This window comes from Pelophylax lessonae (assembly GCF_965119305.1).
Source record: "Pelophylax lessonae genome assembly, chromosome: 4".
NCBI lineage: Eukaryota > Metazoa > Chordata > Amphibia > Anura > Ranidae > Pelophylax > Pelophylax lessonae.
This window is the reverse complement of record NC_138771.1, coordinates 517,201,578-517,217,897: the sequence shown is the minus strand read 5'-3', so window position 1 is coordinate 517,217,897 and position 16,320 is coordinate 517,201,578. Positions and strand designations below refer to the sequence as shown.

The window sequence follows — 16,320 nt, the reverse complement described above, 5'->3', positions numbered from 1 at the left end:
AAACAGAAGTGTTAATAGTTTATGTTTAGCAATTTACAAAATGGAAAGTAAATGAACAGAAGAGAAATGCAAATCAAATCAATATTTGGTTGGTTTAACCACCCTTTGCCTTCAAAACAGCATTAATTCTTCTAGGTACACTTGCACACAGTTTTTGAACAAACTCGGCAAGCAGGTTGTTACAAACATCCTTGAGAACTGGCCACAGATCTTCTGCCTCAAATCCTTCTGTTTTTTCATGTAAACCCAGACAGACTCCATGATGTGGAGATCAGGGCTTTGTGGGGGCCAAACCATCACTTCCAGGACTTCTTTTCTTTTTTAGACTGAAGATAGTCCTTAATGACATTGGCTGTAGGTTTGGGGCCGATGTCCTGCTGCGGAATTGGGGCCAATTACACTTGTGGCAAAATATAAAATATTCCATGGACTCACCATGCCTCTCAGAAAATAGCTTGGGGTGTCTACTTTCCAAAATGGGGTCATTTGGGGGGGGTTTTGTGCTATCTTGAAATTTTAGGGCCTCCGAAATTGTGACAGGTAGTGCAGAGGGGAAATGCACAATTTACGCCATTAGAAAACCTGAGAGTGTTGATTTGGTTTTCGGGGTCCTGTACACAGCTAGGCAATTGATCCTGACCAAATCTCCAACTCCATTTGCTGAAATGCAGCCCTAAACTTGCAGAGAACCTCCACCATGCTTCACTGTTGCCTGCAGACACTCATTATTATACTGCTCTCCAACCCTTCATTTAAGATTCTGACTCATCAGTCCAGAGCACCTGCTGCCATTTTTCTGCACCCCAGTTTCTATGTTTTTGTACATAGTTGAGTCGCTTAACTATGTTTCCACGTAGGAAGTATGGCTTTTTGGAAGCAATTTTTCTATGAAGACCACTTCTGGCAAGACTTCTCCCAACAGTAGATGGGTGTACCTGGGTCCCACTAGTTTCTGTCAGTTCTGTGCTGATGGATATCTTCCAATGTTGAAGGGAAGTAAGCATGATGTGTCTTTCATCGCTGCATGAGGTCTCCTTGGCCGACCACTACGTCTACAGTCCTCAACGTTGCCCGATCATGGTGTTCTCAATTCTGAGAAATACAGGCAGATACTCATCCATCATGCCATACCATCAGGGAGGCATGTGATTGGCCCCAAATTGGTTCTGCAGTAGGACAACGACCTCAAACCTACAACCATTGTCATTAAGCACTATCTTCAGTGTAAAGAACAAGGCATCCGGTAAGTGATTTTTTTGATCACCACAGAGCCCTGATCTCAATTTCATAGAGTCTGTCTGGGATTACATGAAGAGACAGAAGGATATGAGGCAGCCTACATCTACAGAAGATCTGTGGTTAATTCTCCACAATGTTTGGAACAACCTATCTGTCAAGTTCCTTAAAAAACAGTGTGCAAGTGTACCTGGGAGAATTGATGCTGGTTTGAAGCCAAAGGGTAGTCGTCCCAAATTTTGATTTGATTTTGATTTTTTTTTCTGCTCTCTCACTTTGCTTTTTATAAATTGATTAAGATAAACAATCAAAATACATATTTTTGAAAGCATTCTTACTTTACAGTATTTCTTCACAGCTATCTAAAACTTTTGCCCAGCACTGTATATATAGTATATATGAACTGTTTGTGTTGGAGTCCAAAATGAATACCTTGTCTTTTGCTACCCCTTATTAAAGTGGTTATAAAGCCTTAAGGTTTTTTACCTTAACACATTCTATGCATTAGGGTGAAAAACCTTCTGTGCTGCAGCTGCCCACCAGACCCCTCCTTTTCCTTACCTGAGCCCATCCGATCCAGCGATGTGCACGAGTATAGCAGCTCCCGCTGCTGTCTTTCTCTTTACTGGACAGATTGATAGCAGCGAGAGTGATTGGCTCCCGCTGCTGTCAATCAAATCTTGCGACAAGGGGAGCAGGGTTGCGAGTCCCGCTGGTTTGTGTCAATGAAGTCTACAGTGGGACTCGGCAGAGACCATGCACGGGTGCCCCCAAGGAGATCGACTTTCCTTGGGGGCACCCGACGAAGAGGAAGGACCTGGAGCGCTGACGGGGGACCCTAGAAAAAGAGGTTCTGGGCTGCTCTGTTCAAAACCATTGCACAGAGCAGGTAAGTATAGGCATGTTTCTTCTGTTTATTTAAACAAGAAAAACAAAAACAAAGCTTTATAACCACTTTAAGTCCCGGTTCACACTGATGCGGCTGCGCCGATCGCATGTAATATCGGAGCGCACTGCTCCTTCATTACATGCGATCGGCTGTGCAGTGCGAGTTTAGCCATACACTTTGTATGGCTAAATTCGCACCGCACCCGCTGCAAACACGCACAGGACCCTTTTTTGCAGCCGCATCAGGATTGGATCGCACAGTGGTTCACACTTGTGCGATCCGATCCTGTGCGAACTGCAAGATCGCACTGCGATATGCGATCAAACTGGGGGTGTCGTTAAGATTACATTGACACCCCCAGTGTATCGCATATGGCAGTGTGAACTGCCGGGGGTGCGTTTGCGATGCGGGAACAGGCTGCGAATTCGCAGCCTTCCCGCATCGCATAAGTGTGAACCGAGCCTAATAGGGTGTCTCCATTTTTACTATTCCTTGTTGCTCCTGTTCCTGGTAGCTTCATTAGCCCTCAGTTTGTCATCCCTAAATCCCACTCATGCACTGTAACGTTTGGTGACGGCATTGACAACCAAGTTACAGAAATCCCTCCCTGCTCTGTGTGTGTGCTCTATGCTCGGCCCTGCTTTACATACTAAATGAACAGTGTTCAAAGAGCATAGAGGAAAGGCTATAAACCTGATCTTTGCAAATAAGTCACTTCAGTGCTTCTTTAGAATAACTTGCTACCAGCAGATGTAAGGTGACAACTCTGCTATATTGCCTGAGCATTGCTTGGCAGACTACTAGCAGAGCGGCACCCCCAGTTGTGATCGCTACTCGTTGTCTGTCACCTGCTATGACTGTGCCTTGCAGAGAAAGTCTGTGCCCTGCTCTGTATGTGATCTGTCAGATGCATGATTACATTGAGAGCAATGCAAAGAAAGTGCTCAGTAGCAGACTTTCTCTGTCTGGCATGGGTGATACATTAGGGAGCTTAGAGCAGCTTTCACAAACGCTGGTGTCACTCTGTAAACCTCTCCTCTCTCCTTCCAGCTCTCTTCAATGTACTCACAGTGACCCCCCCCTCTCAAAATTCCATTACCTCTTTACCTCTCAAAATTCCAATCTCCCCATGTTGTCAGGTCCATGCCTGGGTTATGTGCTGTACCTTGTCTGCTCTCTCCCCACAGAGACAGACACTTTCATTCTTCCTTAGAGAGGAATGTAGCAAGGAGAGGACCTTTGACTCAAATAAAGGCTCTACAGGTCAGAATGCAGGGTCTGACAGTTCATTATATAATGCCCAGAACTGTATTGGGAACTCCAAAGGAGGAAACTTACTGACACAGAATCAGCAGAGACCTTTGCACAGAGGGGAATGTGAGTTTATCTTAGCCTAGTTTCACACTGGAAACTACATGTAAATTGCACAGAAATCGCCCATTCATTTTTGATGGCTCAAACCACAGAAAGGTGCAGGCACTTTTTTTTTTTTTTTTTTTTTTGTGGAATCTTAATTTTTTTTTTTTTTTTTTTTTGGAATCTGATCGCATGGGTGTTTTTACCTATGCAATCTGGTTCGGGCAAACGCACTACGTTTACGATCTGCTTTTGGGGTGGTGTTAACTTTGACACCCTCCGAAGATCGCAGAACACAGTGTGATTACTATCTGATGTGGGAAATGCACAGGATTCGCTACATTTCCAGCACGGCACCAGTGTGAACCAGGGCTAACTGAGATGACAGGGCTCGAGTTACTAAACAGACAGTCACACAGGATAATGAGACAGGGAAGACCCTGTTATCACAATAACCTCTACTACTGTTTCCAGGGAGATCAACGTCTCCCCGACAGAGTGAGCACCATTGTCGACACATCTCTCACATGCCGAAAATGCTGCCCGGGCTCCAGATGGGTAGTGGAAATTTCAATACAAATAATTAAAATTGCACAGCTTGGGAAAGGATATAGGGGGCATAAAGAACATTTATTATCATGTGCTGAAAAGAGCTTTACTTTGCAGAACTTTTGAACATGTGTGTAAAGTTCCACTTTACGTAAGTACTCTCTGACATTTGTACAGTTGCAGTCTTGGCTGGATGGCATCAGCCATCAGTTGTTGTCTGAAATTGCCCTGAGAAATTTTCACTGCCAAAATCAGTGAGTTTTTTTTCATGTGAGCTAAGCTAGAGGACTCTCATATGAATAGTCTTCTCGCCGTCACAAACAGTGTGACACTCAAGTAAAATTACATTACAAAGCCAGCAATGCATTCTCAGTCGTTTTCCTCACTGCAATCTTTGTAATTAACCAGCAATTTTACAATTCGTGCCGTGAATGCAAAGTTATTATGACATCCCTCCTGCTTAGACATGAGGAGACACAGGTCTCAGGATACATTGTTTAAGCTGTAACATGGCTGCTGTTCCAGCGGTGTATTGCGCTGTGTGGGTTACCCATTGTTCTGCAATTCAATGTAGTGAGCAGGGCATAATGCACTCTGTATTGTGTGTTGCAGGTTATTACAGGACTCCTCCGCAGAGCTGATCAGGTAATCGTCGCAAGCAAGGCATTGTGGGAATGTACCGTGATGCTGTCGTCTGTGCTCCCCGCTGAGTCAGTAGAATCTTTTTACAACCATACGCAGCTTAAATGATCCTTTCCCCTAACTTTTTTTTTGCTGTTGACAGAGCTGAGTGCTCATTATTTAATCCATGCTCTTTCTGTTGATTCCTGTGGGGTTTGAAGGTATAAGCCAGACAAACATTCAGCTGAAACTCATTCAGGATGGCCTACATGCTGTGTGGTTCCTCTAATCACCTTGGAGTGCATCTTGCACAGCCGCCTGACGCACTCAATATAACCTTGTAGTTGCCAGCATGCTTAGTTTGTGAAAGCCTCAGAATCTCAGCCTATAAAAATTATCCAAAGAGCTTCTTGTTTTTAAAGGAATGTATAGTTTAATCAACATTTTATTTTAGATGTACATGTAAACATGTTATTTAAGCCAGATGTAAATGTTCTCATCAAATGGCCTGACCATCAATATCTGTATGAGCTTGCTGGACCTCATTCAAAAACCATGGCAATTATTATGGAGTTGCCGCCTTTGCATTTATAACAGCCTCCACTCTTCTTGGATTTTGGAGAGTGCTGAAAGAGCATTTGTGAGGTAAGGGACTGATGTTTGAATGAGATTACCTAGTTTACAATTTGTATTCTAATTCATCCAAAAGGTGTTCAGTAGGGTGTATATCAGGGTAATGTGCAGGCAATTCAAACTCATCCACAACAAACTCAACAAAACCATGTCTTTATGGAGCTGACTATGTACATGGGGACAAAGTCACGCTGGAACAGAGAAAGGCCTTCCCCAAACAGTTGCCAAAATGCTGGAAGTGCACAACTGTCTTAAATGCCTTTGTTGTTAATGTTGTAGCATTCAACCCATCACGCCGGCCGTACACAAATATGTGGCCTCTTGGCGGGTTGGCCTTAACGCTGAGCTACCGCATGTATGCATGCCAGAATGTAAACATAGCTGTGCCGAGAGTGCGCTACCGGCACAGTTACCGGCGGCCAACAGTCCCTGATCTCTACTTGCGATTGGGAGCTTTCCAGTCATGTGACTGCTGTGACGACCAATGACAGCGGTCACATGATCAGAAACCTCGCCCCGCCTTCCAGCTTTAGAAACCTCTTAAAGGGCCTTGGGGCGCTGGCGTTAAGATTAAAGAGGACCTTTGCCCCCCCCCCCAAAACTGAAAAATCTTGGTGCGTGCAGCTCTGCATGCTTATCCCAAAACAGCTGCCTAATATTTAAAGTAAAAGATTTATTCTAGTACTTACATGTTATTTAATTCAACTTCCTGTTATTTTAAGGTAGTATGTGTCTCACACCTGCTCACTGGGAATTCTACATCAATCACCAGTGCCTTCCAGGGAGATTTCATCTGTAAACTGTGAGATCAGCAAGAGATTTCATGAAATTTCACGAGATCTGGGGAGATCATTTTAATTTTAATTGCAATGGTTTCAGTAACGTTAGTATCTGGTAGCATAATGCTGCATAATAACCAACTGTACTAGATATTAGAGCTTACACGTGAGATTTGGCGCAGATGTCAAAAGTGTGGCATCAATTGTGTGAGAAATTGGGCAACCAGTATTATTTATATTGTATTTATTTGGAAATACTTAATTGCCACGAGTAATGATGGCAGTTTCAGATAAAGAAGGGGGAAAGGCCCAGTTTAACTGTACCATTCACTATAAACACCAAATCTCGATTTTCTTTTTTGTTCATCACCGGACACAGTTCTCCATAAATCATAACTACTGGGTTATATTGCCTGCTCCAGGAATAGGACTAGGCAGAACAAAAAACACCTGGCTACACCCATGGGCTATCCTCAGCTTGGTGACAACCCCCCTCTCTGCTCTAGGTAATCAGTTTTAATCTGTCTAGTCAGGAGTAGGGACCTAGGCTCCTGGCTGGGATCTCTGGTCCTAGCAATTTTTTCTCCTTCCTTACATCTTTTTTTTTTTTTCTCTTGGGAGATCTACTGTCAACTTCCGGGCTGGGCGACTGGCTGGATAATCTAGATCCAGTGGTCCCCCCAGCCCAGCCAGAGAGCACGTGCAGACCGCAGATACGCGCTAGATCGACCGCAACATAGCCTCACGGACAGAGGCTGGCCTGCAAGTTAAACATCTCTCAGGGTCGCATAAGACTGGGCTTGGGTCTGAGTTGCAGCGGTCGCTTGGCTGACAGCTCCCCTACTTTGGTGGCGAGAATTCTGTCTGGAGCTTTACCCACACCATGGAAGGTAAGTACAGTCCCCTCTCTCCCATTTTGGTGTTTTTTTTTTTGGGTGGACATGGGTAACCTACAGGGACGGTCGGACCTGTCTGCAAGTTCCTTCCTCCCATCCTTAAATCCCTCAGTAAGCTGGGCTTCCCCCACTCCCTTTCCTCCCTGTCTGGACCTGGAGTCTGATAGGGGTCCCAGGGCAGAGGATGCAGCAGAGACCCCTGGGGTCTCCCCCGCTATCCCTGCTCTGTAAGGGTCCTGGAATAGTGTACGTCCTGCCCCCGGTAGTCTGGGGGGGTCCCAGTGAAGGAGACCCCTAGGTGCATGCCCTACGATTTGCAGTGTGGGTATAGTGCAAGGGGGTCCCAGTGCAGAGTGTGCAGGGGAGTCTCCCATAACGTGCGTCCTACCTTTCGGGGGGGGGGGTCCCGTGCAGTGTTGCAGAGGGCCCAGGAAAGATCATGTCAGCATCTGTAGCTGATGGCGACCATTTTTCCTTAGTCTGGCTGGTCTCCAGCTGGCGGCCATGTTTGTGTAGCCTGATGATGTTCTGGGGACCATTTTCCCTTAGTCCTGGAGACGACCGAAGCCTCGCAGGGATGCCGAAGCTCTTCCTCTTCCTGTGTCCGGGACATATGAACAGGGATGGCGTCCATGATGATGCTGGGTTCAAATTCTCAGCGCTCTTCCTGTCGGTAGGGTGAGACCTTGGGGGTCCCTGTTATCTCTCTCTCTCTGCTGATAGGTACCCTGAGCCTTGAGGGGATCCTTAGTGGTGCCAAAAGTTATTTTTTGTACTGCAAGATCTTCCATTCCTTATGGAGCCTCAGGGTCACATCTTCCCCACTGACCCCCTCATGGAAGTGGAAGGTCCCTCGGAACCCCAGCTTCCCATGGTTGCACTGATGGCGGTCCTGCAGTCCTTAGTTTACTGGGTGGAAGTGGCATGTGGGCAAAGGCTCAGGAGAAAGCGTTCCCCACTTTCCCCTGCTCAGTCTGTCTCATCTGATTCTGAGCCTGATGCTGCTGTGGACGCAGCCCATCCAGAGGGGCTTAATATCACACCCCCAGATCCATTCGATAGTGAGGATGATTCCTCCATGGTCACAGCAGTGAATTAAAAAAACGCTGGTAGACGCACTTATCACTGCAGTGCGTGAGACTTTAAAAATGGAGGATGTGGCTAATGTTGCCGCGAACGTGGCTGTGTCGTTTGGTACACATAAGTCACCTCGAACTCCAAAGGTGTTTCCTTATGTACCTTATTTTGACAGGTTTTCTTCTAAGGAATGGGAACAACCAAAATTACCCTTTGTGGTCCTCAAACGTTTTTGCTGTACATTACCCTTTTGAGGAGTCACTTTTAAAAAAGTGGACTTGTCCACCAGTGGTGGACCCTCCTGTTTCCAGGTTGAACAAAGCTACCATGATCCCAGTATAGGAATCCCAGTCCTTTAAGGACCCGGCTGACAGGAAAACGGAGGCTGTGGCATCAGGGCCGGTGCTAGACTATTTTGCGCCCTAGGCAAGACCAGCTACTTGCGCGCCCCCACCCCCCCCCCCCCCCAAAGAAAAAAAACGTTAAAACATTTTTAAAACACGGCACTGCACTATGGGTGAGCAGGGTAGAAATGCACCTGCATCTGTGGTGTCACTGGAAAAAAGGTTGTCCCTGCATCCTTGGTGTCACTGAAATAAAAAAAAAAGTTTTCACTGGAAGGAGAAATGTCCTTGTGTCCATGTTGTCATTGGAAAAACAAAATTCTCCCTGCATCCATCATATATGATGTGCACCAGTAAATTTAAGGGGCTTTGGTGGTAGGAAGCTGGCAGTGGGGTACAGGGGGGATGAAGATGACATGGGGTGGAATGGTAGGAAGATGACAGTGGGGTACAGGGGTGGTGAAGATGACATGGCATGGGGTGGTAGGAAGATTATATACATCCCCCATCTCCATACATCCCCCCCAGCTCCATACACCCCTCATCTCCATACATCCCCCCCATCTCCATACAATCCCCCCCGTCTCCATACATCCCCCCGTCTCCATACATCCCCCCGTCTCCATTCAATTCCCCCATCTCCATACATTCCCCCATCTCCATACATTCCCCCCATCTCCATGCATTCCCCCATCTCCATACATTCCCCCCATCTCCATGCATTCCCCCCATCTCCATGCATTCCCCCCATCTCCATGCATTCCCCCCATCTCCATGCATTCCCCCCATCTCCATACATCCCCCCCATCTCCATACATTCCCCCCATCTCCATACATTCCCCCCATCTCCATACATTCCCCCCATCTCCATACATCCCCCCGTCTCCATACATCCCCCCGTCTCCATACATCCCCCCCAGCTCCATACATTCCCCCCATCTCCATACATCCCCCCCATCTTCATACATCCCCCCCATCTCCATGCATTCCCCCATCTCCATACAAATCCCCCCAGCTCCACACACACCCCCAGCCCCATACAATCCCCCATCTCCATACATCCCCCCCAGCTCCATAGAGCCCCCCATACACCCCCCATCTCCATACAATCCCCCCATCTCCATACAATCCCCCCGACTCCATACATCCCCCTGTCTCCATACATCCCCCCGTCTCCATACATCCCCCCCGTCTCCATACATTGCCCCATACAATCCCCCCAGCCCCATACAATCCCCCCAGCTCCATACATTCCCCCATCTCTATACACCCCCCCAGCTCCATACACCCCCCAGCCCCATACAATCCCCCCATCTCCATACACCCCCCCCCATCTCCATACATCCCCCCCAGCTCTACACCCCCCCAGCTCCATGCACCCCCCAATCTCCATACACCCCCCATCTCCATACACCCCCCATCTCCATACACCCCCCATCTCCATACACCCCCCATCTCCATACACCCCCCATCTCCATACGGCCCCCCCAGGTCCATACATCCCCCCCAGCTCCATACATCCCCCCTGCTCCATACACCACCCCCAGCTCCATACATCCCCTCCAGCTCCATACACCCCCCTCTCCATACATCCCCCCAGCTCCACACATCCCCTCCAGCTCCACACACCCCCCCCAGCTCCATACATCCCCTCCAGCTCCATACATCCCCCCCCAGCTCCATACACCCCTCCTCTCCATACACCCCCCTCTCCATACACCCCCCCTCTCCATACATCCCCTCTCCATACATCCCTTCTCCATACATCCCCCCAATCTCCATATATCCCCCCCAGCTCCATACACCCCCTCTCTCCATATATCCTCCCCTCTCCATACATCCCCCATAGTTCAATCTCCATTTACCCTCCCAACAAGTTAGTATTAGATGTAAAAATCACAGTCACAGACCTCAGATCAGAGCGACGCTGTTGCAGAGAGTGGTGAGCTGCTCCCACCTCCTCTGTGTACAGGAAACACAGAAAGGGGGAGGGGCTGGTTCAGTTCTCTCCGCTCTCTGCAGTCTGCACTGACACAGGCAGGCTGCAGCCAGGGAGAGAGACCGGCTGCCATGTGTAACTCGCGGTGTGCGGGAACCAAGCCACCCGCACCGCCGCAAGCATTCCGGTACTCAGCCCTGATTCGCTGGGGACGATCCCGGCGACTCAGTGACACTTGAGAGGTTAGGCTGCACCCACCCCTCTATGAAGTTCTGATACTTCTAATACTGCTTGCTACTAAACTGATTACCTAGAGCAGAGAGGGGGATTATACCAAGCTAGGGACAGACTATGAGCGTAGCCAGGTGTTTTTTTGTTCTGCCTAGTTCTACTCCTGGAGGAGGCAATATAACCCAGTAGTTATGATTTATGGAGCGCTGTGTCTGTCGATGAACTCAGAGAAACACTTTTTACGGTAAGTACAAAAATTGTACATTGTTTGGAAGTATAAGTATTGAATAAAAATGAAACAAAATTGCAGCGCTCAAAAATAGTAATACAGTGCAGGCAAACTGAAGTGTATAACCATGTATAAAAAATAAATATCGTGTCCCAATAGTGGGTATGACAAAAATAAATAAATGTTCATATAAAGTTCATATTATCATGGTCACACGTGTAGATAAGTCCACCACCATACAAGTGAATTTCAAACTCACCAGAGCCAAATGCTGTCTAAATTATAGGACAGCAATAGGGTGAACAGTCAACTCCACGATCACTTGAAACTTGGATTAGCGGTGATATCCGGGCAAGAGGACATCCTCCATCAGATTATACAGCTCAGCACATCATCTAGGAGAGTTTGAAAAAATAATAAAAAGGCTCATGGTGTAGTACGAAATTAAAAATGATTTTCTCTATCGCTCATTGACAGACGTAGTCTTCTTGATTCTCAAGAGCTGGGTTATGTTGTCTCCGCAGGAGTAGGACTAGGCAGAAAGACAAAACGTTCTGGCTCCACCTTAGGGGCAGTCCCTGAGGGTATATCCTCCCTCTCTCTGCTACAGGGAATCAGTTTTTTTCTGTCTAGTCAGGAGTAAGGACCTAAGTTCCTTGCTGGGATCTTTTGGTCCTGGCAAGACTTTTTTCTTTAGAAAAAGACATTTTTTAGGTAGTTTTTCTCCAGTGTTTTTCCTGTGAGATCTTCAAGCAAAAACGCCGGACTGGGCGACACTTGTGGTCACCCCAGCCGGCCTACGAGCGCGCGCAGACCATTGCATTGTGCTTGGTCGGCCGCGACACATTCAAGTAAGTATGCGGGGCCGGGCGACGGGCTGGATGTTGAGATCCAGTGGTCACCCCGGTTTCTGCCTACGAGCGCGTGCAGACCAGAGCTCCGCGCTGGGTCAGCCGCGACGGAGTCCCAGTGGAGGGACTGACCTTGCGAGTTAAAAGTCTCGCTTGGACGCCAGGAACCAGAGAGTCGAGGCGTCCGGAGTGGCTTCAGAAACCTCCCTTTGAAGATATTAGGGAGATTCCTCTACCTACGTTGTCCCAGAAGGTGGCCTTCTTGGTGGCTATTACTTCTGCACGCAGGGTGTCAGAACTGGCCGCATTATCTTGTCGTTCACCATATCTGGTGGTTCATAGAGATAAGGTGGTTCTTCGTCCGAATCCATCCTTCCTACCAAAAGTGGTTTCAGAATTTCATCTGAATGAAGAAATTGTATTACCTTCCCTGTGTCCTAAGCCCAGTCATCCTCGGGAGTTTGCTTTACACTCCTTGGATGTGGTCCGGGCGATCAGGGTATACTTGAAAACGACAGACTCGTTTCGCAAGACGGATTCACTTTTTGTGATCCCGGATGGACCCAAAAAGGGGTTGCCTGCATCTGCCGCGACCATTTCCAGATGGATCAGACAGACGGTGGTACAGGCTTATTCTATTAAGGGTCGGGAGCCCCCGTTCCCTGTTAAGGCGCACTCCACTCGGGCGCTTAGTGCGTCATGGGCCTTTCGCCATCAGGCGTCCAGTGGTCCAGGTGTGCAAGGCGGCTACCTGGTCGTCGGTGCATACCTTTACAAAACATTATAAAGTTGATGTAATGGCATCATCTGATGCCGTGTTTGGCCGCAAGGTTTTGCAGGCCGCCATTTGAGGAGACCAGTGGTCTACCTCGAGGGGTTTTTTTTCCGTTGGAAATTTTTCATTTGAGTCTCATTCTTTGTTTATAATGAGCCTTTAAAACTTCTAGTTTGGCACCGGTTGGGCCTTCTAGATTGGATTTTGATTTTTGTCAATCCCACCCCTCATTTGTGGCACTGCTTCTGGATGTCCCAGCTCTTGAGAATCAAGAAGACTACGTCTGTCAATGAGCGATAGAGAAAAATGGATTTTTGTAAGATCTTACCGTAAAATCCTTTTCTCTTAAGCTCATTGACAGACGTAGTACCCGCCCCTCTATCATTGAGTTGGGTTGGGTTAAATTCTCTGTTACTGCTTTAGAACAGAACTGATTCCCTGTAGCAGAGAGAGGGAGGATATACCCTCAGGGACTGCCCCTAAGGTGGAGCCAGAACGTTTTGTCTTTCTGCCTAGTCCTACTCCTGCGGAGACAACATAACCCAGCTCTTGAGAATCAAGAAGACTACGTCTGTCAATGAGCTTAAGAGAAAAGGATTTTACGGTAAGATCTTACAAAAATCCATTTTTTAATAAATTATTGTAACACTGAAAAAAACGGTACAGTGTACAATAAGGTAAAACGACAGCATCAATAAAAAGACTCGCATCAAAAGCCAACCCTTCAGATTTCAAGCGATGGCTGGACCTTAAGTAAAGAGGTAATAGCTCCTTTGAGCCAGGATCCTGTAATGAACCAGGTATATTAAATGACCTATATTCACTATAGAGTTCCCTCAAAATATATAATTTATCAGTGGGGCTCTACCTACTGTCCGTCGCCTACCTTTTCATTTGTAAGAGTTTTGTCCCTGAATTGGGTCCTTTGTAACATCTTAAACACACCCACTAAAACATACACTGGTGATTTATTTATTTATTTATTTATTTTTTTTTTTTTTTTAACAGGCCTCCTTCAGTAAGATTCCCATTGGGTTCATCCCACTTGGCATGACCAACACATTGAGCCAAATCTTGTACCCCGAGACTGAAAACAAGGTTCAGTAAGTAGAATTACATGTACTGTTTTTCCATTATATGGAAACTGCAAGCATGTGAACCAGCAGTGTAACAGGGCCCCACAAACCAAAAATACCTTTTTCTGCAAAAAAGAGGAGATCCACGTGTTTTATATTTATTTGTGCTGTGAGCTGATATTTGGTATTAAAGCCTGGAATGAATTGATTTTTGCACATGGCATCTGTCTTTTGCAAAACATAATGCCACCAAATGCAGGGAGTTAGTGGGGCCTATGGACTATTACTTTCCTTGGTACAGACACTGTGTTCTCTTTTAATTTAATGTGTCCTTGTTTATTGTAGCGTGAGAGGGAGGTTGCAGTATACAAAAACATGGAGACGGCACAGCAGCTCTGAGGTACATAGACACCCCTTTAAATGACTTTAAATGAGTTCAGATGTTTCCAGTGAAAGAAGTGGCAGAACTACCAGTGTAACAAAGGTTTCACTTGGGACCGGGCCCTGGGGGTCCGCAACATTTATAGAGCGACATAGGCTTTCCTCTATAGCAGTGGTCTCCAAACTGCGGCTTGCCCCTGTCCACCCCTTTGGGCACTATTCCATTCACAAATGAAACTAATGATGGGACACTATTCCTCCTACAGATACCAATGATGAGGTACTATTTTTACTCCCAGTAAAACCAACGATGGGGCATTGTTTTCTCCCATTGGCGCTGGGGTATTTTTTTTTTTTTTTCTATCAAACAATAAATACATAAAAAAAATGCTTTTTTTAAAAAAAAGTGAACAGGTGACAGTGCAATTAGTAACAAGGAGAAAAAACATGTTTATACATAGTGTACAAATACACTCAATAGTATTAAATGGTGCCTATAATCATCAATAGAGGTAATACAGTAGTCGGTTGACAGACCTCAAATACACCAGCCTACAAAACATAATAATGCACGATGAAAGACACACTTTAGATTCGTAATGCCCACAGCCTGGTTGCTTATCAAGCAACGGATTTGTCATCAGTACATATAGAGGCATTTTCTAACCATCTGTTACAGAGCTTGTGGTATTTAGCAGGACACTCTCTGTGGAAGTACAGTATAAGATTTTTTTATAAGGTAGGGTCAAATTAACAGCAGCGACCCAATTCTAAAAAGTTGGTGGGGATTTTCTGAGCCATACTCTTGCAATCAACTGTCTGGTTGTAAAAAGGTTTCTCTGTCGCTCATTGACAGACGCAGTCCTCTTGATTAATAACACATTGGGTTATACTGCCCTCTACAGGAGTAGGACACTAGACGGAAGGAAAATGTTCTGGCCACACCTTAGGGGCAGTCCCAGAGGGTATATACTCTCACTTCCTGCTACAGGATGTCAGTTTTTTCTGTCTAGTTAGGAGTAAGGACCTAAGTTCCTTGCTGGGATCTTGGTCCTGGCAAGATTTTTTAGAAAACTTTTTTATTAGGCAGCTTTTTTTCTCCAGTGTTCCTGTGAGATCTTCAAGCAAGTACGCTGAAACTGGGCGATGGGCTGGATGTTGAGATCCAGTGATCACCCCAGTCAGCCTGCGAGCGCGTGCAGGCTCTAGCTCCGCGCTGGGTCGGCCGCGACATAGTCCCACTGGACGGGGACTGACCCTGCGAGTTAAACGTCTCGCCTGGACGCCAACGACCAGTTGGAAACTGAGTCACGGCGTCCGTATTGGTCGACAGCCCCCCCACCTCGGTGAAGAGGGGTTCTGTCAGGAGTTGGCGCCCGCCTGGTTCCGGTATGGTGAGTAGAATTTTCCCCCTTTCCCCCCTGTCGGGTTTGTTGGTGGACGCGGGCCCCTCCTTAGGATGGTCGGACGCTCAGGTTTCTGGGTCCCCTCTCTATCCTGTAACAGGTCACAGATCCCCCAATTGAGTGTGATTGTGTGAAAAAAAAAAAAACTAGGAGGCTTGGTTTGGGAGCTGACTATCTAAAGTCACTGTATAAGTGGGCACTGTTAAGGGACCATGACTGAAGTCAGTGGCATTACTGTGATGATGGCCATGTATAAGGGTGATAGCATCCTACCTGATAAGGTTGCAATACAGGCCGATGCCTGTGCCTGGACTACCGCCATCCGCAGGCCGCCATCCTCCCGCAGACCGCTATCCTCCCACAGGCCGCCATCCTCCCACAGCTCCCCGCAGGCCGCACAGGCCGATAGCGCTTCCGCAGGCCGCAGCAGGCTGCTGCCATCTTCCACAGGCCGCCGCCATTTCCCCGCAGGTCGCGCAGGGCCGCAATCTTGGCGTAGCCTCGTGTCTCCAGCATGGGGGCGGCCATTTTGGAAGTGACCAGTTACTTCGTGGAGAAGCATGGGAGGCGCCGAAAGGCGTGTAAAGGGGCGGAGCCACCTCCTTTACCCGGGAAAAGTGCCAAAAGACTTCCTGTCCGTAAGAAGACAGCGCTGAGGCAGGTTGATAGAAACTTCTGTGCATCAGGTGGTGAGCCTTGGGGTCTCTCTCTCTCTCTGTGGGGTCCAAAGCAGGTAACACTGAGGGGCGCTGTTGCGCTGGGGGATTACAAAAAAAATAAAAAGTTTTTTTCTTTGCAATTATTTTTTTGATCGCTGGCAAGTGTCTTGTATAATCATGGACCCTGCCACACATGTATCCCCACCTGATCCCCTCGAGGTGGCCGCAGGACCCTCCAGTACCCCACTGGTTATTGATGCATTATCAGCAGTTTTGGAGTCTTTGGTATCCCGGGTGGAGGTAGCCTGTCAGGGACGGGGGTCAAGAAAACGACCCCCGCCTACCCCTATTTCATCTGATACTTCAGATACGGATTCCGAGCGGGTCACTGCA

At 47.3% G+C, this 16,320-nt stretch overlaps 1 protein-coding gene across 1 annotated transcript in view; it reads left to right on the top strand.

Annotated features, from left to right (window-relative positions):
- The window catches only part of AGK (acylglycerol kinase), a 160,204-nt gene that overhangs the window by 77,157 nt on the left and 66,727 nt on the right, over window positions 1-16,320 (top strand). The window contains exons 7-8 of the mRNA XM_082256998.1: window positions 4,643-4,675; window positions 13,414-13,508. Of these exons, the coding sequence (XP_082113124.1) occupies window positions 4,643-4,675; window positions 13,414-13,508 (128 nt within the window). The remainder of the gene's footprint in view (window positions 1-4,642; window positions 4,676-13,413; window positions 13,509-16,320) is intronic.